Raw genomic sequence first — 21,498 nt, 5'->3', positions numbered from 1 at the left:
AAGTGTCTGTTGGATGCAAACACTTAAGAATTTACTAAGGGAACATTTTCCGCCCAGTCCAGCAGAGCTCTTCCTTAGCATCCAATGCTGTTGCAGTTAGTTGCACTTCTGGAAAGGTGCTAAAGTCTGGTGTAACATAGGGTCAAGGTCCTACTAAGCTGAAGAAATAACCACTTCAACCTAAACAAGACATAACAGGCTGAAAAATATTCAGGTGCCTGGAACAGGATCAAGATTTTATATTAAAACACTGACAATATATGAATGAAGAGCGACAAGACACAAACACGATTAGTATTATCCAACTGCTTTGTTATAAATATATTATATACATTCAAACATCACATTAAAATATTATTCCATTACACCAGAAGAGATTAAGGCTTTATATTATTTACAGAAACAAGCAAGCACCTTAAAAAAAACAAAGAACAAAACACCAGTCATTGACATTTCCCTTCTAACATTACAAGTTTGATACCTTGAGCTCTTGAATACAGCTATTTGCAATGTGCCCAATGCTATAACTATTTTAAACATTTATTGTCAGGGTAGGAAACACTTAATAGAAAGCTCATCAGTGAGCACTCCACACGAACAAATGCAAGCATGTGTTGTACTGGGTGCTCTCCCCCTCCGCAGAGGCTTGTTAAGGTACAGTTGAAGGCTTATGCAGAAACGGTTTGCTCAATTCCATGTAGAGAGCAGAATAATTTTACGTTACGGGAAACTGAAGACACTTGAGGATTCGTGGCCCACTGGTGGAGTGGGATTCTCAAAGTCTGTTCCACATTACATCAGTTTTACTTACTAGTGAAGCTGGAACTATAAGGTTACCAAACACTAAGTGCATTGAACAGTGATGGTTTTATAGGCTTCCAGTACTGACACACTGTTTTCATGCAGTGTATTTGGACTCAAACATGAAGCGACAAACTGTTGTCACCATTCCCCCACAGGTCTGAGGCAACAAGCTATTTCTGAAGTGTTAAATAATGTTGATACAACACGTTTACAATGCCACCACGTACCAATGGAGTGACTGTCCTGCCTTCTGGCTTGCCTGACAGCTTTATGAAATACAGTGATGAAGTATTTTCTAAGATGCAAGCGACATGGCTAAACAAAGGTGCTCAGTAAGAGTAATCATCTTCATTTCAAGTATTGTTTTAAGAATTAGTTCTTTTAATTACAGTCTGTTAGCACTTTTTAGTTTGTGCTTTAGAGTCTTATTTCTTTGCAGGTCTTGAGTTTGGCTGATGGCTTTTTTAAAAAAAAAGAAACATTGGCAACGAAGATAAGGACTGCAGAAGGCTGGCAAAAGTTATTTAATTTTCTGAGCCCATTTCATGTCGTCTGCTCTTGGCTTCTCCCCCGTAAGTCCTTGGATAATGTTCTCCAAACACCTCCAGAATCCTATCTTCTCTAACGGATAGTTCAGCCAACCTAAATGATATCAAAGGAAAAAAAAGCATTAGTTTGTCATAGCAACCGAAGTTCAATGTATTGAAATATTAAATAATATTCCTTGATTTAAACACAAGGTCAATGTAAAGAGTTAAGGGGACTACTCTACAGCTATTGCACAGCTGTCAGAAGAGACCAAGTTGAAGGGATTTGTGTTACAAGCAAGACAGTTATATTAGTAGAACCTTATATCTAGTGTTGAAATTTAAACAAAAAAACAACCCAATAATTTTATCTATTCCACCCCCCCCATCACCAAAGCCAGCCTGGCTTTTCCCTGTGTTTCCCATTAGCTAGTTAGTACAGCAGGAAAATACATGCACACAACATGGTTCTGAAATACATTATCAATGCTACACTTCCCAGAAAAACTGAGGTTACAGTTTGGGACCTAAACAACACTAAGGCTCAAAGTAAACAAAGTTCTTCCTTAAATAAAACCTCAAGTTTTGGTAGTTCCAATATCAACTTCCTATTTTAAATTTTTCATACTTTAATTTTACCAAGGGAGGGCACAATACTTTTAAATTTGCTTAAGTGATTGCTCACGAAGCCTGTGATGGGAAGGTCTTGCTGTAGCACCACGCTGCACTTAATGACACTGAAGGTAGACGTTTCCTGGATTAAAAGGGCAGCACTGCTAGCAGCACATGCCTGAAAGCGTGCAGCTCAGCTACCACTTCTGCTTCCCCGTAACAGCCTTTCTGTTAAGGGTTGATATGGGACAGGTTTCTATTATTTTATCGAAAAGTGGCAGTAAACACCATCTTCCTTTGCATGCAGCAAGAGTTTAAATGCACCTTTCCTAGCCTACAAGTTTAGCCTATTTTGAATGCTTTGTAGAAGTGTTTTGTTATACAGAAGTCATACAGGCTTAATAGGCCTCATGCTGAATTCAGAAGGGCTTTACATCTCACTTTTGGGATATTAATTAGTACATTAGCTAGCTCGCTTTTCTGATACTGTATTTTGAAGCCAACCTAACCACAAATAATTGGCTTCAGAGTGCACAAAGAAGCAACTTCACAGGGTTTTATTACAATGTACTATTATAGTAACTTTAGGCCTCATTAAATATTGCAATAGCTACAAAAAAATCAGCACTGGGAAGTATTATTCTCCTGTAGACATTTTTCTACAACCAGGAAGAAATGGATATACATAGGGTTCTGTTATCCCACACTTACACAGCTGCTCAGTAAATACACACATTATACTTTATTTCATGTACGTTCCTGGAAAAAGAAGAAAAAGAAAACAAAAGCAAAGGCAGGAATGAAGGAGCTGTTGTCACCACAATGGAAACAGTGAGCTAGCAGTGGCAGTTCACACTAGAGGAAGGAGATAGCTCAAGTGCAGGATACTATGAGCAAGCCCGGAACACAGAAAAGCTGCTGCAGAACCAGCTCTGCCAGACCCAAGTAGCACTCGCACAGTGACGCAGGCAGCAGAAGGAATGCGAGTGTCTTGCTGGAGAAGCCTTGGACTATGCGCATATCTGACAAACACTAAAATGAAAGAACATTCAGGATATTCACTGCTGAAAAGTATCCTATTTCTATACAGCTAAATCCTTCCCAACCAGACGTAATTATAGCCTTAACGATCTATCAGAATGGGTGCTGTTTTCAGCCAGCTTCTGTAGCTGGACGTGACTTTTCCTTCTGCACGTCTGTTACTGCAGCCCCGCTCACCTCACTCTATACTGATGCCTTTTAGGAAGTCGTTCCACGTAATTCTTATTAGCACAGCCACAGACCCTCAAGGAGTGGACTCCTCCTTCCCAGTGTCTAAAAACGGCAGGCAGTCCAAAGGCTTTAGCAGTCAGATCACCAGAAAGTTCTGTTACCTGACCCCTTCCCTGGCAGTGGTACAGTGGCAGACCTTTACGTGCACAGGTCAGCTCTGAAACCAAGTACACTCTTTGGGCTTGGCCGTCTTCTCTTAAATGTGCTCTGCACTTAGTCACTAACAGGTGCATTACAGTTAATGGCCATATTTTATGAAGTAAAGACCCATTTTAAATAGCACGTGCTTGCATATTTGTCCTCCCCCTCACTTCTGCCCTAGAAGCAGGGCTGCAGAAACACTGCTCCACTGGAAGACTGCGAGCATAAATCTATCGTGCCATCTTACAGCAGATTAGCATGGTATGAACACTTACAGAAAGCACTGACTGAACAGAAGAACTTTGTAGGTAAGAACACAAAAGCAACTAGCTTAAGACTAACATTAAATGGTCAAACATCAACTTGTAGTGTTCTACCTGGACCACTTCAGGACATAGCAGAACTAAAAAAAAGAGCTCTTCCAGTGACAAGATTTTTGCCATGATCTGTCAAGTCAGACAGAATTGTACAGTGCTTTTATATGACATTCTGGCTATAACAACTAGATTTGTTTCTTCGTAGAGATTTCAGAACTGACAAACTGTTTGTCAAAGCCAATGACAGAATCAAGAACCAGAGCAGTTTATATCGAGTCATTTGATTAACTTGATAACTTATTCAGGATTGTGCAACACTGGTGACTGAGTACCCCAGCCTGTACAGTGGGTGTCAAATCGAGCATAGACATAAGAAGAATCTAAAGCCAGTTTTCTCCAAGTCTGTCCTCTCTGCCCCAAATCACAATGAATGAATGCTAAAAGTCCGGAAGCTTTGCCTTAGAAGCACACATTCAAGGTAAGCTGCACTTGCAGGTTCTATGATGCTCCTTGTGTAAGAAGGCCCACCACCCGCTTTAACACTTTAAGGAGCAAAATGCATTGCTAGTGTAAGATTTCCAAGATACCAAGCAATTAGACCTCAGTACCACTGCCTACCCCACTGAAAGTTACCCTGTGGCTAATCATGAATCTTCCTCACACATTTTTAATGCAACAAATACAGCTTTATATAACTTCAGCAAAACTAAGAGTACAGTTAGCTTCACAATGTCTTTTTCTGTATTTAATAGACTGTCGCTGAATTACATCTTGCCAGGTGAATTGTACTAGACTATTAAAAAGAGCTATGAACCAGATGACAGTACCAGTTGTAATGCAGAAGTACGTCTCATGTGGCGACACATGGTGGATCCTGTGGTGTTTCCGCGGCAGGATAATATGCCAGTCCTGTAGAAATATGACCCAGCGTGGAAGACCGAAGTACGTGTGAGACCACTTGTGAATCTGGTTCGTCATGGTGATGAAGATGATGAGGGCAAAGACATAACACTCCCAAGGACATGTTTCATATAATGCTTCTGCAAAACAAGACTTATACCTTTAAGTACTTATTACAAAAATGTGAATTTCCACTAAAACAAACATTGTCTTGCCAAGCCAGACCTGGCTGGTGCTGCAGGAGCTAACAAGGGCCTCAAAGTTGCTTTAGCACTAGTGTCACAAGAGCAGTGCGCCATAAGCAATTTCAGAATGTCACAAGACAGACCAGTATGCGCCAACTTCAGTCAACTCACCATAAACAGGAAGCTAAGGTCTGATTTTTTTATCCATAAATTTAAATTCATCCTTTAATTCTTGCCCTTCTAGTGTGCAAATAAAGTTATACACAGATGAAGCATTTTTATAAGGTTTAGAACAATGAATTTCCTTGTGTGCACACAGTTTGATTCCTCTTATAGAAAGAACATTTACTTCTAATGCTTCCTTACAAGATTCCTCAGCCAGCTTCACTGCTGGGCTAGAGGAAACAGTTTGCTTCCCTTTCAAGAAAAAGTTTCCCTTCCCTCCTCCAGGGAGCATCACACTTCCAAGAGCTATTACTAGTCATTTCCCATACATTGGCTTCTTTTATCTTCTTATTGAGAACTGCTCATTTACATAGCTACAAAAATGCTAAATCCACAGAAGTTATGAGTAACAGCTTACCTGGGGAAAAAGAAACAAATTTGTATGCCATGTTTGCCAATGGGACTAGTGTCATAAAGCAGTTGTCTCCGTTGGTCTCTATGAAGTCGTGCCTGGTAATTGCTGTAGGGTCAATATGATGTTCTCTGAAGGGTCTAATGAAAGCCTGAGAAAACAAAGTGATAAACATGACACCGTAACTCAAGAGTTATCATGGAAAAGAAAAACAGAAAAAGTAGAAATAGCACCTGAATTACACAATCTCAGAGAGGAAACAGCAAATCTATTAAGTAGGCAAGGGACAGTAAAACATTTGTAGTTATTTGCCTTCAACACATACATCATGTACAGTCTATGCAAAGGTATCCTGAGCAGTCTGAACTCTGTTGTTTATTTAGTGCATAGCTTCCTGTAGTGCTTTTTTTTCTCCCCTTGAACTATGGTCCACAGATACAGGCATTCAAGGACTACCAAATCTATTGAAGGTAAACAAAAATAAAACTAAAACCAACAGACTTAATTTTGTTGAGCTGGTTCACTTGTTTCTGGATAATTACAAGGAATATCCCATATATTTTTTGAAAACAGAGATGCTCCTAACATTGCACTGTGAGGAGAAATTAATGGTAGCTAAAAAGAAGATTATTAAAAAAAACAGATTACAGCTTATTACAGAAGTCAGTGCAATTTCGTCTAAGCATCTGGCATTTGTAGCCACAGATGTATAATACAGCTCAAATCTCAATATTCAGTCATCACCATTCTAACACTATTACATTTACAATAAGGTGCAGGTGCACACAGAACTAGAAAATTTCTTGCTAAAGCTTCTTTGTATTTTCAATAGAGGTTTTAGAGAATTTAGCTCCAGGAATAGACTCTTGTTGAAGCAGGCCAGGTAAATTCTGCACTTCTTGACATTTATCAGCCTTTTGGAAGCTCTACACAAGTCTCGTCTCTAGTCAAGTTCCTACACTGGTGTGTAACAGGCCATGCCCACCGCCCCTCGGCAAGGTCTGCGAACACCGGTATTGCAAAACTGTGTGCAAACCCTAATCAGGGTGATAAAACGGAACAGTGTCACCTTGCACATGTCACCTAGGCCAAGTGTAAACACAGCCCTGGGAGCACTGTACCAACAGCGCATCGTGCCATTTAGAGGAGGGTACTGGGTGGAAGAGCTGGTTACACTGGCAAGACTACAAGAAAAGTACCTGTCTAACATCTAAGAATACTAGAAGGGTTTCAGAAAAGCATGTAATTAATTTTTTCAAGCTTAAGAATAAGAATCTCAAACCTTTCCGACTATTGGTAGCTCCACAGATCCCCAGGTATCTGCTCCCCAGTGAAATAATCCTGATAGAAAGTCAGCTGTAATAACTCCTGCAACTTGAATGAAGAGACACATACAGTTAGATACACAAAAGCATTTTTCACTAACATATTCACATTTTCTATTTGTCTTACAAGTTTATTTGCTTATCTACCTCTAACTTTGGGTAGATCTCATGTGGCTGTAAACCTTTATGTGAATAGGGTCAGCCAGCTAGCAATAATGGTTAACGAGACACTGTTTGGACAGTCTTCACTATAGCTACACCAAGACTTTGTACTTGACCAGTTCTCTACAAAACAGCTCGAAAATCTTTGCAATTGCTGGTACAGAAAATACTAACAACATTAAATTGAGTCACTTAGATCTTATTTTAGATGCACCTTCTCCCTGGACCTGCCCGTCGTCGTCTTTTGTGGTGTTTAACAGATTACTTGGCTACAGAGCATCTGTTAAAGCTACCCCAAGAGATACTGCTATCTGCAGACCCTTCTTCTTCTCTCATGGTCCCTTACATCTGTAAGCAAGGAGCACTGAACTCCAATGACTCTACGTAAGCACCAATTAAGAAACCACTCCTTGGTACAGCAAGACTGTTGACTAAATAAGACTGGAATGTCAAACGACTTTGTGATTATATCATCTGCAATGCTACAGGCAGAGGCCCTGGAAACCAAACTGATGATTCTCTGCAAGGGACAGCCTACACTTGTGATACATCCGCACAAACTTAGACACACCATTAAACAGAGGTTTCTGCAACAAGATTTTTCTAGATGCCAACCACGAGAACTTTAAAACTGTGGTCAAGTAAAGGTGATTTTCAATTCTTGCACACAAAGTCACACTTCTGCCTTCCTGTTCTGGATGATCTCTTACTTACCCAAGTTTCTGGGTAACACTGACATTTAGGAGTAAGGATAAGAACGTTCTTTGATCAGAACAGCAGTACATTTCCCGGTCAGTCACCGATCTATTGGACGGTGTTTAACAGGCATCCTATCATTCTTCATCTGTAGAAGAAATCCTACTGCCAGGTTCCCAAGACCTAGAGCTACGAAGCGTCCAGCACAGTTTGAGAAGCCCTCCTGCATAAGCCCTACTGCCAGGCTTACTACACTTTTGAGGAAGAATATTCAGAGAAGATGCCCTTACTTTTAATGGGGAGGCTGGGGGAACATAGCATAGAGCATCGTCACACGGCTATAGCAACACAGCACAGAGGGTGACGCGGCCTTGGGATCTCTATGCCTGAGGGATTGAAGATGGTCAGACGCTGCCCTCTAAGGAACACATGCATCCAGAGGTAGCACTGCTAGCCTGCACGTCTTGCTCCGAGAAGGTTTTGATAGAGATTAACTGCCTGAATGGGGCCTATATCTGAAGAATAACCAGATTATGAATCAGGATCCTTTTTCACTGCAGTGCTGTCCTTTCATGTTAGTACATGAACAGCAGGACCCGACTGTTCAGTCAGTCTCAGACTGCCCACCTGGTGAACACAAGCATAGCTGGTGATTCTCTGTGGGGTCAGCACTAATGCTCTCAAAGGGAGAGCCAGCACACGCCTCTTACCTGCAGCTCTGGTTAAAAAAAACGCACACAAAACCAGCAGAAGCACTACCTAGATTTCAGCACAGCTAGTGGTTAGAAATCAAATCCTTTATACATACACCTGGGAATTGATTCTGTCTGATCTCAATGCAAATTCCTCAGGTATCAAACAAACTTCAGGCCAATTCAAGTGCTATATACAGAACTTGCAGTCTTTTGTTAAATGAGTCACAGCAACAGAACTACAACGATGGTGTGTTCAAAGCAGCTTAGTTAGCAATGCCCTACTCCCGTTTGACACAGAGCACAAGGCACAGTCACTTACAGTCGGCACGCCTGGTAGCTCACTTCCCAGAAGCCTGTTAACTGCCCACAGCCATCCACGTAAACCAAAGTAGTGACATGGCCACCTCGGAGTGGCTGGAATGTAGTTCTTCGGTTCCCCCCAGTGATGTTTACAAAAGTCAGGTTGTTTACGGAGGTCACCCATTGTAGCAGTCTTTGCACCAGAAGCAGCAGGGAGTTGCAAGACCAGACGCGATGCAGGAGGTTTATTTTGCTCTGGCTGCCTTACCAACTCTTCTTCAGAGGGCTGTGAAGCTAGCAGAGCTCCTGGCTCTCTCCTCCACCAGGCAGCATTTGGTTCTCTGTGTTTGAAGACTTTTCCAAGCACAGCTCCTCAATTACAGTACTGAGGCCTTCTGTGATGGGCAGGTACACCTCTGCCTGCTAAGCAATTAGGCAGAGCACTTGTAATCCCAATCAAGAGTTACAGTTGGCATACTGGTTCACCTTGCTTAAATGCAGGGCATCCTGTTACTCCTGCCCCTCTCAAACACTCAATCTGAGTTATGTCCAGAAAAAAAACCACCAGTGTGCATCTTTCCCCCTAAGCCCCACAACTTATTTACACTGGCCATGGTCTGGACTTCACCTGATCCTCCTGCTCCAATCAGGACACTGAGGTCAGCTGCCTCCAAAGCCCAGGTTGATGAGGTTCTTTTAACACTAGCAGGATTGCTAAAGAGCAGGCATTTTTTCAGACCACAGACGAGGACGAGGTTGTTCTGTTACTATTGATCAAGTGCTCTTAAGCTTCAGGACACAGCAGTCTCCTACAGTGCATGCAGAACAGATATACCCCTCCTGGCGGTTACCTTTTGCTTAGCTAATTCCTCACTTCTGCATGCCTTTTGTCACCCCCTCATCGTTTAAAAAAAATAAGAAAAAAATCAGGATCAACTGTTGTGGCACCTACTACACCCAAATGATTTCTTTCCATGATAAAAATAGATCCCTGCTGCTGAATCCATTTGGATTCAACCCAGTCAGCCCAAACTCTTAAATACAGTAGAAAACACTTTCTGTATATAGAAGATATTTTTCTGTATCACCTTACTGCGGTGCATACAGCTTAGATTTTATAACCGGTAAATTCCGTATGCTTGTTTTATTTCAGACCACGTGCGTAGGCTACAGCGAGACAGGGTGGAGCACGAGAGCTTTTGGATCTGCATCTAGCAGCTGAAAGAGCAAATAGCCTTGATTCAGGGGGAAGATATCTGAACAGCACTCCACTTTGCAACAACTCAAATACCATTCTTGCTGAGCTAATCACCCGATTAACCCACAGCGCCTCCAGCACACGTTAGCATCCGAGTCTGCAATAACAGCAGGAAGAACAACAAGAGTAGAGACAAAATACTGACAGTTCAATAGACATTTCATGTTAGCTTTTACCAGTTTACAACAAAGTAAGAAGAAAGAACGAAGGGTGCCTGCAGCAGTGAATTACACTATGGCAGCCTGGAAAAGCTAACCACCATAAGCCATATTTCAGCTGTACTGCAGAAGGGCTCGCTGATCCTTCGGTAGTCGTGTGTGAAGAAATGTAAGAAGAGAGCAAAGACTGTACCATAGGTTATACGTGACAAGCGCTGTAACACTGCATCCTGTCTGCAGGCTCAGGAGGCACAGCAGACAGCAAGGAATTAATCTCAATATTCTCATACACCTAGCATTGTCCCCAGTTAAAAAAGGGGAAAAAAAGAATCAAGGTACAGGTGTCCAGTTAATTCTCTAGTGTGGTACGGATCTTGATGCTCTGTCATCAGGTTTGGGAGGGTGAGGTACAATAGCCTGACAACCCTGAACATGGGTTATAAGATTAATCATAAGGTCAGGAAAGAGAGGCTACTGACAGTGTACATATATGGACTGCAACCAGTGGATTTACACAGTACTGGAAGCAGGATCTGTAACAGAACCACTGCTCTGCGCACACCGCTTCCTTTACTCCCACCTGCTGGGCAGGGGGATGGAGGAGCAGCCCAGCTCTGGTTTCTAGCTGAGGAAGCAAGTATGCTGAAAACATGGGGAGAGAAGGCACTGCACTTAAGTGAGCTGCAGAACACGCTGAGAACACCAGAATTTCTTGGCTGTGCAAGCAGACCGCTGAATCAGGAGAAAAGAAAGAGGCCTAGCGCTGACAGAGAGCAAAGGCGTACAAGTGAGCTTGTGTCGGCTGCTGACGTTTCAGGACTGACGCACACAGTTACCAGGACAGCCGCTCCCCTCCAGCCGTCCCGTACCTGTGACCCTTGGCACAGGCACAGCAGCACCCCCGGGGCGCTGCCGAGGATCCAAGCCCCACACCTGAGCCCCCGCGGGGACCCGCCAGAGGCCACGGCAGCACTCAGGCAGCAGCCCCGGCACCTGCTGGGCACAGCACCGCAGGGCTGAAGTGCAGCTGACCCAGGTGCAGAATCGAGGCCAGGAGTTTTCGCTGCTGCTTGCGGTTTGTTCAGAAGCCACGTAACACACAGGAGCTCACGTCACAGAAAGGCTCCTACTCCTCCTCTTCCTGGAGCACCAACCTAAGGGCTTAGAGCTTCCACCTCAACAGGGGCGTCTCTTCTGAGCAGCTCACGTCCCGCTTCCCGCAGCCCGGCTGCTCACAGGGCGGAAGGAAGCCCAGGAGAGCTGCATGTTTCAGACATGTCAACAGATAAGCTATTTTGTACGCTTGCAACAAGGAGTTTTACTTGATACTGCTGTATAACACCATGGGTAAGTACAGTCATTTTGAATCAGCGACTAGGAACTAGTTGAACAGAACAGCACTTGAGAGTCAGGGCAGAGTGGCCAACTCCACAGAGAAATCTTGTGATTTCTAGAAACTGATGTGCTAAAGTATCGATCGCTTGATACCTATATGCTTATAAAAATAAAATACCTGTCACCTGCACCCACAGTCAGCGCTTTACTGCAGCGCAGAGACACTCATATCACAGAGCAGGCAGGGGATTGATCCGGTGGCAAGTTAGGGCACTAAGAAAATAATCCCTGACCATGTGGGCAAGCGCAGAGCGCAGCAGTTCAGAAGAGAAGAGGTAATCGCTTTGGTTAAGTCATAAGGAGAAACATTCAGTCAGAAGTACAGCTGTCAGTGCGAGGGAGCAGAGAACAGCTGAACTATGAGATAACGGAAGGGTGTACAGACCTACCTATAAATAATAGTCATGTTATATTAGAGCTGGATTTTCAAATAAAACGTGTCTGTGATACACATGCTGCAGGGACTAGAAAAAGCCGAGCCTGCGACACAACCTTACTTTGCAAGGATGTTAACACAGAAGACATTTCTTCTTCTCCCAGGTACTCCCCGCTCACCAAGCCCACTGCCCCCAGCATCACCGCCAGGAGCACAGGCACATCCCTCGCCTCGCCTCCAGCCGAGAGGGACCCGAACGCGAGCCTCAAGGGCAGGAACCACACAGCTTGCGGTGCTGCCAGAAGCTACCAGAGATCCCCGAGGAATCAGGGTACTGTTTGTCCTGAAGGCAAGCATCAGCAGATCCTAGAGCAAACACTCATCTACCAAAGGCACGGCTTGGCTAAGAGTCACTATCCAATAAACTTAATAGCAGGAATTGCCCAATTTTATTTTTGTGTCTTTAACCTTAGCTTAGCGCTAAGCAAGCTATTCTTACTATTCCTCCAGCTGACGGAGAGTTTGTAAAATAGCTGGCACGTTTAGACAAAATCCTGCCAACTTTGCCTGAGCGCTAGGTTCTTAAACAAGTACCACCATTGTGGGTACTTCTGGTAACACATGCTCAGAAAAAAAAAAAAACACAAACAAAAAGCAATTAAGCCATTCCAGAAGAAAACGAAGAGAACAGAGAATAATGGCTACTAAAGGAAAATCAAGAGCAAAATTTCCTCTCACTAAAAACCCCCAAACAATACTTTCATTAGTACGAATGATCGAGCTAATTCTCTGCTTTCCCCCACTTAAAACTCTCCCAGGAACCACCCGGGTGCGCTCAGCGCCCGGGAGCACCGGGCAGCTTTGTGTACCTGAGTCTGCACCCCAGGAGACCCAACACCTACACGTTTGCCTGGCTCGGGATGTGAGCGGCGATAACACTGCTTCTGTTCAAGGTCCGCGCTCTCACTGAGTTGGCCACTTCTGGCAACATTCCCTACAGCCCACTCCTTCATGAGGGCAGCTCTCCAGCGCTGCCGGCGTTTTGAGCTGAAAGAGGCACTATTTGGAGCAAATCAGGGCCGCTGAGACCTGTTGTTAAATCCTCCAGCCAAAGTCCCTGCAACTTTAAGAGAGCCCCTGACAACACAGCGAGCAAACAGAGCTTCCTTTGTCTCTCAGCCCCCGTTGCTGACAGAAAGAGCAGTAGCACGTCCGCTGTGCACACAAGCATGGAAGCACAGATGGGGCCACGTCCCCAGCTTCCCTCTGCCACCAGCGTGAGCAGCACCCAGCAGGGGAACGGCTCACCTCTCCCCTGAGGTTATCTCCTCCATCCGTCCTGCTGCGAACAGCTGCTGGCACGCTGGGGGAGTCCATCCCCTCACCAAGCTACACGGAGGACAGACAGCTAGTGGCCAAATCACCTGCCCAAGCACGCCCTGTAATCCTACTTCTGAGACTGACAGCCCCCAGGATCCTTCGGAGCAGGAACGCCCTGGAGCTCCTAAGTTCCTCCATTCCAAGCAGCAGTCGTGTGCGTTAACGGGAGATGGTGAGACACAAACAGGCTGCATTAGTGCAGGGGAAATGCAACAAGTGGTTGAATCAAAGTTTTACCTCCTCAATGACAAGTTGTGGAGTCTCTGTCTTCAAAAGACGGTACAGTTTAGGATGTAAAACACAGTTACCTACAGTTACAGCAGATGGGACAAGACAGCAGGTGACAAGAAACTTATCTTGCTCAGGCCAGCACGCAACGGAGAATTTTCCTTCGTTAACTGAGGTTTCCCAGCTGTAATCTCAAAGATCTTTTAAATCAAAATTTCAAATGGAAACTCATCTTAACGTACAAAGCAAATCCGAAACCAAGCGATGTCATCACGATTGTACCAGAAGGTTCTGCCTCTTGCTGTAAGGCAGCAGGAATCAAAGCAGCTGATGCTCATGCAAAGCAGCCCACTTCATGAAGTGCCTATGGTAGCTAGGAGTGCTTTTACTCCAACACGTGCCAGAGCTTTCATACATTACACCCTCCTCATTTGGCTCTGCAATGCAGCTGACCAAGGTACAGCTTTGCAGCAGAGCTACTCAAGCTTAAAACAAAGGTTTCTATTTTGAAAACGAAACAAGTGATTTCTTTCTGCATGCGCCCTCTGGCCAACCCACAACTTCTGCAATAATGAAACATGATAAAAGGCTTACAGGAATTAGTTCACTATCCCTCAAGTCAGCAACGACTCATTTTACCTTGTGCTGTGTCACAGGATGTCCCTAAATATACCAGCATATGTGGGGGACTTTTATGCATATGAACAGGTAACACAAACCTAAGAACTAATTTCCATAAGGCCACAATTAAACAAGATCCATTAAGAACATAAGATGTCTGCGGATAAAGTGCAAGCCAACCCCAACCAATGTGGCAAAAAAAAAAAAAAAGGCTTTAAAACCCTACAGGAAGTCACGAGGATGAGAAAAAAAAGGGAAGGGAATCCATGCTGCAACTTGCCACCTTGATCTAGCTGCTATTAGTACAGCACATATCACGTACCTCGTGTATACTGAGTAATATGCTCGACACCACAAACGTGCCTGGAGGTGTAAGAGCTTTCAAGAACAATCTCATTTGTTTTGGTGCTTGCACACAAATGCCACCTACACCAGCCTTGCTCCCTGGCACTACGGAGCTTCTAACAAAGCGGCTGAGGCCGCTGCGGTTCGGCTGTACCGCTAGGATGATGTCCTGCTGCAGGAACAGTTCAGTTACAGCTGAAAATGGGGGGCTTTAGCATCCACCACAGCCAGCCTTACCAGCCAGGCCCACCCCAGGGTTAGCTGTGCACGTCTGCACAACCCGAGCACCAGGTTCAAGTCCGTACAGCCATCAGCTCGCACACAGGGGAATTTTCACTGCTCCTCAGCAGCTGGAGGCATTCAGAATAGGGCAGGCCTGCATTTAACACAGACGAGAAAAGCCACCCATCCTCTCTGCCTACACTTTTTTGACCACGCGAAGGGAAAGGAATTGCCTCCCGCCTGCTAAAGCGGCGGGGAGAGGAGAGAACCACATGGGTTCCTCTTCCTCTCCCGCACGACGAGCTTTTGTCAGCGCAGACGGCCTGGTTCCAGAGCTGGGCCGCAACACCCCAACGCTGGCGCCTGCCTGCTAACCCTGCCCGGGCACCCGCAGGTGGTTCAGCACAGCGAGTCGCAGCGCGCCACGTGAGCCGTTCTGAGCAGATGAGGAAGTAGGTGCTTGCAGACCGCCAGCAGGAGGAGGATCAGACCACCTTTGTCCCAGGAATTTCCAGATTAAGTTAGTTACAGCCTAACCGTGTTACAGCTGTGTGCTTCTAAAGGCATCGAAACCAAGGATAACAGCCTCTAGTTACAGACGCAGGACTCGAGCTAGGTCAAGTGATGCAGGACGTTCAAACTGCTCCCTGTTTCTTAAAAGAAAGGAAGCATTTACACGAGAGCACACGGGCGTCCAACAATCCGTCCTAACGGCCGGGGCAGCAGATCAGACCCAGCCTCAGACCCCGGATCACTTAGGGATTTCTCACATTACTGTAATTTCCAAAGACAAAGACCTGATGTGGACTCAAGACAGAGCTGGTTCAAACTCCTTTATTAGCAGGAGGTTTGGTCTGTGATCCCAACTCAAAGGTCAATATTCTAATGTAAGCATCAGGAAAGCTTTCAGCAGAAACCCACCTGACAGTGTCCGTGACAATATTCCTTTATTCCACCCGTGGCACAGAGTACTGAGGAAGCGGCACATATAGGCAGCGGAGTCTCACAAAACTTAATAAAAGCTAATCATCGCTGTGAGTGAGACATCAGCCGTGCTTTGCCTGATGCAGCAATACATTGACAGCAAAACCAACGGTGTGCAGGCCTTGTTTTATTGCACTCATTTTTGTGCATATTATCAGTTATTTCCACACTGCTTTATTTACACAGAATCCAGATTCTGCTGCTTTAATCATTCACTACTACTTAAATATCATTATCAGTGAATTGGCTGCTTTATCAGTTACACCAGTAAACAGGATATCAGAGAACTTAAGCTTTTATCAATATTAATTTTGAGATGAAAGCCAGTTGCAAACAGATTGCATGCACTCCAGGTTGGCAATCATTACTGATTCTCCCCCATCACCACAGAGCAGTTCTCATGCCATGCTCATCCCTGCTCCTTTCAGCACCTCCACCTGATCAGCTAAGAGCAGGCAAGACTAAGCTAAACAAGCGAGCTGGTGTAATTCATAGTGGGAGGACACTGCTCCTCCTTACGCCCGAGAAAAAGCCAGTCACCTTCAGCAGACATCAGGTGTTAGCAATCCTCAGCTTTGACAAAAATTCATAGCACCTATCACTATTTGAATCTGCTGGTTTTTTAATCATTAGTAATATACAACAGCGATGATGAACAGCTATCACTTCTGAAACATGCAACACCTCACACAGTCTGTAGAAAAATTGCTTTCATTGTAAAGCACAGAAGCTGAACACCTGTAGGCAGTTTACATGGTGCCCTAATGGATTTATTCTCCTTTCAGTTAACAACATGTTTCATACAAAACCATGTAACCAGCATTCATCCAAAGCCAGACGTTAACACAGCCATCAGTATGCACCACAAGTATACGAGAAGTCCAGTGAAGTGCTAAGTTACTGTTCTCTTCTTTCCCTCATACCAAACCAGAAAATAACAAAAGGTAGGTGCTGCAGAGCTGACTTCCAGTTTTTAAAACTTAAGTCTTCTTTTCTCATGTTCCCTCCCATACATATGTAGCCAACAGACACTGTTTGCAGAGCTTCTCTCAAGGTTTATCTCCCTTTAGCTTGTCCAAGGAAATCTCTAAAGCCTTCCAGTACTTAAAAAATAAACACACAGGGCACAGACAGCGACAGCTGTGCACCAAGAGCATTCTCACCTAAAGGAGGCTAACCCAGCTACCAGGAGCTGGCCGGACATCCCCAACAGACCAAGGCAGCCACAGATGACCACAGCTGCAGCTCAGCCCGTTCCCCTGCCCTCTCTTCTGCTCACTCTCCAGGAAGTTTCTGTGCAAAAACATTTCATTACTATGCTAACTACAGAAAGTTCATAGAAGCACCAGTACTTTTTGCTCCAAGTGTTAGACAACATTCAAGTTCTGCACACGTTTAGACTTTGGATGATGTAATGAATGTTGTGGAGACCCTTTTAATAACCACCTAATTCTAAGATAAGCTTTTCCTTTGGTAAGGCAGAAGAGCCAATACTGCATTCCTAATAACCTCTTTCATCCACGGTTGGATGCAGAAACAAGTTCTTCCTTCCCGTTCCCCACCCCAACCAATATCCAGAAAGATGGAAGTTGCTTAAATCAAAATATCAGTCCTGGTAAGACCAACCTGGTTTCTAAACTCCAAGTTCAAAGAAAAGCAATCACAGATCTACGAGCCAAGAGCCAAAGAACAGCAATGTTTCTGTCATCCCACTCGAAGACATACCCTCTGTCGCTGCAAGGAAGCAGCAGAGCGTTTGCAACTTACGCTACACTTGGAAGGGTCATTCAAGAAGAACCAGCTCTGTACTGCCGAGATCCAGCCAATTTAAATACCTCCACACATCTGAGGCAAAGATATGAGACTGAGCTTGCTTCCCTCCACTTCCAATCAAAGTAATGAGACCCCAAGAGTCACATTTATTACACGAAAGCTGCACCTGGAATTTCCAGCTACACTGCTGGAAAGAAGTCAGCATTCAGGATAAAGGCCAAAATTCACATCCTGACGTGAAAACATAATGCTACAAGATACCTATTTTTAGTCATCAGTCCCCAGAAATCAAGCCTGTTTGATGCCTGAAACACCTTTTGTATGATTTCTCTTGAACTTTTGCATTCCAAGAAGTTCTGTAATTTTGTGGATCAGGTTGTTGTTTCCAACTCTGACAGTCTTGACGGCTATTCTCCCTCTGAAGAGTCCTTCCACTTGCAGTAACTACTGCATGTGCACAACTGCCTTTCTCCTTTTCCAGTAGGAAGCGAAGCATAAGAGATGAGACTTTTGTTTCCAGCATTACAAGAGAGAATATTGCCTTGTTGACAAAAGTGAGCACTTTTTACTTACATATCCCAACAATAATGGAGGGTGTGTGTTCCAGTCGCAAGTAGAAGAGAAGATTGTAAAAATTGAAACAGATCAGAGAGAAGCATAAGATGACGGAGATCCATTCTTGTAGTCTCTTTCCTGTTGGAAAAGAAGGAAAACAGCATGTTTTACTTTTATCTGTGAGGACACTTTGAAGTTTGAAATAATACAGACTATTCTACTGCCTGGATGACCTGCTCCATTTGTCTGACAGGGAAGTGAAACAGAGGCTTATTATTCATTAGAGGTGTGAGTAGTTTGTCAAATGACTTTCCTCTTCCCTGAGCCACTGCTAACCCCTTCCCCTCTACCCTTGCCCAAAATAACAGTGACAAACCAGACATCAACTCATATTGTCCTAGTTTTCTTCCCCTGCGGTTGCTGGCATAAAGCTCCTCTGCATCACATCTTTTTTCAAATTCGCACGGCGCTCAATATTCAATATTCAGCGCTGCTGGTATGGCTGAATCTGGGAACAAGCTTCTGGCCTCAGAAGCCCTGTAGTTAAATCACCTTACGAGCCACGATGTTCAAAACCTCAGACCTTGTAAACAAAGCTGTTGTACTAACAGGAAAAAGCATCATCCTGCATCTTGGTGGCCCTAGAATTGCTTTCCTAACATTGCAGGTACACTTCTGGAGCTTACTTAACCCCCAACTCCTGCGGTCTTGCCTTTGCCTTCCTGCTCTCAGACAGCAAACTACAACCTCTCAGCCGTCCTGCTACAACAAGAGACTGAATATGCAACGAGAAATAACTGGCACGTATTCACCCATACTACTTAGCACCTCTACAATAACCTAATTTAATGCCGGTTAAAAAAGGACAGACATCAGGATGTGGTAGTGTTTTGAATACTCAGACGGAGAGGCAGCTTTCTGCTGCTAGTCACCGCTAGATCCTCACAAGGCATTGATGTTGAGAGTAAGAGAACACTCAATGTGAGACCCGTGTGGATTAAGGCACCAGAAACAGAACGTGAATAGCTAAATCCCAGGGTGAGATCTCGGCTGCCACCTTGGCCCAGCCGGGTCAGACTTTGTCTTCCGCCGGGGCCAGCCCGCGCAGCCGCCTCTTGCCCGGGGCTGGCCAGAGCAGCAGCTCCCACAGCCCGCTGCCGCTGCCCCTGCGGCACTGCACGCTGTGCGCCACTTGGGCGTGAGGCGAGCAGTCAGCACGGGCTGAGAGCACGCCCTGGCACAGCCGCACCTCTGTGCTCTGGAGCAGAGCTCCCTACCCATTACTCCGCTACGCTGACCTACTGCCTGCTCGCAGCTCTCCTTCCAAACGCTAAATCAGCTCTCAGCTGCACCGCGGAACAAAAAGGAGACTGGGAACATCCAAGAGGACTGGTATCATCCCCACTGTGCCTACAACAGCAGCTTTTAAAGAAGCCTGAACAAAGACTCCTACTGTTCGGAGATCTGTTCTAGAAAGGCCACAAATACAGAATCTAACGTCCTCTGCAGTAGCAGAGGAGAGAATCCTAACACTAAGACACACGAAGAACAAGTGTGTTTCAATACAGCATCAGGTCACAATGTGCGAGATTCTATAAAGAGATCCCTGGGGTAATGAAAGGAGGAATTAATTAACACTCACTTCCAGCCTAAGAAAACCACACCCTGATTAGAGGAGTTAAATGGGTAGGTCCTCACGGAACAATTAGCTAACTGCAAGGAAGCACTGGGCTCCTTACCAGCAAGTCCCACGAGCTCAGTCTGTGCAAACACCGCCCGTACTCTGAACGTGGGGATCCCAAGACCACCCGTCCAAAGACACCTGAGTCCAGAAACACAGCTCCAGCTCTGGACAGACTGGGAGACAAAGCAGTCAAAGGACAGAAGGCCAGAAAACCAGTAACTTGTGTTTAAAAAGTACTCAAATTTAAACATACGGCCCACAGGAAGGGATAAGGTGCCAAACCCAGGAAGTACACGCTCAAAGAAATCGTGGAAATACTCCACAGCCATATTCACTCGGCACAGTTGTATGTAATCTGCGCTATTAAGAATTCAGTAGTTCACCATCACATGCTTCCGCCGTAACGTGTCCTGACACTGTTTACATAAGTTATTTATGTAATGACAGGAGAAATCTGCACATCTAAAACATTACCACAAGTCGCTTCTGCTAGATATCCCTACACACACACTCACTACTCCACAGACTTCCCAGGAACTTCCATCTGTAAACGTAAGGATAGCAGGTTGCTTGGGGAGGGAAATCTTCTTATGAGCAGGAGCAGAGTGAACGGGTTACATCGGTGACTGATTCCTGGGCTTTACAGAGAAGCGATCACTACCAATGGCTGAAAAAGGTCACCCAGCGCCTTCTCTCAAGGCACGGATGATGTAACCAACACAAGCCGGAACGGGCACAGACTTGCCCTGAACAGTCTAGAGAACTGACAAATTAACGAATGCATGTTTTCTTATCGTTACCTGGCTCTGTGCAAGTAAAAACTCCTGCTTCTCACTCTGAATGCGCGAGCTAGGCCATCCAGCTGGGAACTGCAGGTATGCAGCACCGAGCGCTGTGACACTTCTCCCCGCTTCTGAGCCTGCACATGCCAAGGAGCTCACGGCGAACACCCTGCATCTCTCAAGCTACGGGCTGAGAGAATTACTCACCAGCCGCTGTCACTCTGCTGGGCTCTGTCAAACAACGGGCTGCTGCAGGGCAGGACCCGAACTAAAACCCCAGCGTCCCTCCTGAGGGCCTGCAGCGGGCACCTCAAAGCCCCTTATGGAACATTCTGAAGGGAAAGCTTCGGTTGTTCCCTTGCTTTGTGACCAACCCCCTTCACCTACCTTTGGACAGAAAGCCTACCTTTACAGCAATAATAACGACGATAATAACAGCAATAATAACGATAATAAGAACATGACGGACAGATCCTGGCTCGAACCCCCAGCGGCTCGCAGCCAGCACACCCCTCCCAGGTCCATGCGGGCCCTTCCCGCGAGGCGCCTCCCAGCAGGGGCAGCACCCCGGGCACCCACCTCAGCTCCACACCGGCGCCCCCCAGCCCCCCGCCCCCAAACCCCCTCGCAACCCCCCCAGCCCCGCCGCCTCCCCAGCCCCCGGCCCTCACCCGGCGAGTAGAGCTCGGCCAGCTCGCGGGCCCCGGCGTGCTGCGCTCCCCACCGCCGGCTGCCGCCCTCGGGCTCGGCCTCCTGCTCGTGCTCCCCGGGCGGGAGGCGCTGCGGGGCCGTGCCGGTGCCGCCCGCCATGTCCCGGCCGCGGGGCCGCTCCCCGGGGGCGGCGGGCGGCGAGGGGCGGCCAGGCCCCGCCGAGGCGCCCGGCGGCAGCATCGGGAAATGGGGCCGGGAGGTGGCGGGAGGGAGGGAGGGAGGGAGGAGGGGGAAGGGGTGGCCCCGCCCCGCCGCTGCCTCCCGCCTATCGGCGGCGCCGCCGCGCGAGCTGAGAGCCAATGGGGAGCGCGACACGGAGCGGGGCAGCCAATGGGGTGGCGGCAGGGGAGGGGCTGCCCTGAGGGAGCGGCTGGAGGAGGGAGGGCGGCAGGGCGGGGCGCTGCTCGCTGACCTCTGTCCGTCTGTCCCTCTGTCCCCCCGTCCCTCTGTCCCCCCCCGTCCCTTTGTCCCCCCGTCCCCTTGTCCCCGGTCCCCACAGGCCCGCCCGCCCCC

At 46.2% G+C, this 21,498-nt stretch overlaps 1 protein-coding gene across 1 annotated transcript; it reads right to left on the bottom strand.

The window, feature by feature from the left end:
- Positions 1-295: 295 nt before the first annotated feature.
- On the bottom strand, positions 296-21,103 carry PEDS1 (plasmanylethanolamine desaturase 1). Its single transcript, XM_035548028.2, has 6 exons — positions 20,946-21,103; positions 17,827-17,946; positions 6,618-6,709; positions 5,342-5,486; positions 4,501-4,713; positions 296-1,446 (listed from the first exon to the last, which is right to left on the bottom strand). The coding sequence occupies exons 1-6, from the start codon at positions 21,082-21,084 to the stop codon at positions 1,325-1,327; spliced, it is 831 nt and encodes a 276-aa protein (XP_035403921.1). The 5' UTR covers positions 21,085-21,103; the 3' UTR covers positions 296-1,324.
- Between the last annotated feature and the right edge of the window lie 395 nt (positions 21,104-21,498).

The sequence above is a fragment of the Cygnus atratus genome, chromosome 16 (genome assembly GCF_013377495.2).
Source record: "Cygnus atratus isolate AKBS03 ecotype Queensland, Australia chromosome 16, CAtr_DNAZoo_HiC_assembly, whole genome shotgun sequence".
In the NCBI taxonomy this organism is placed as follows: domain Eukaryota; kingdom Metazoa; phylum Chordata; class Aves; order Anseriformes; family Anatidae; genus Cygnus; species Cygnus atratus.
This window is presented reverse-complemented; position numbering and strand designations above follow the sequence as displayed.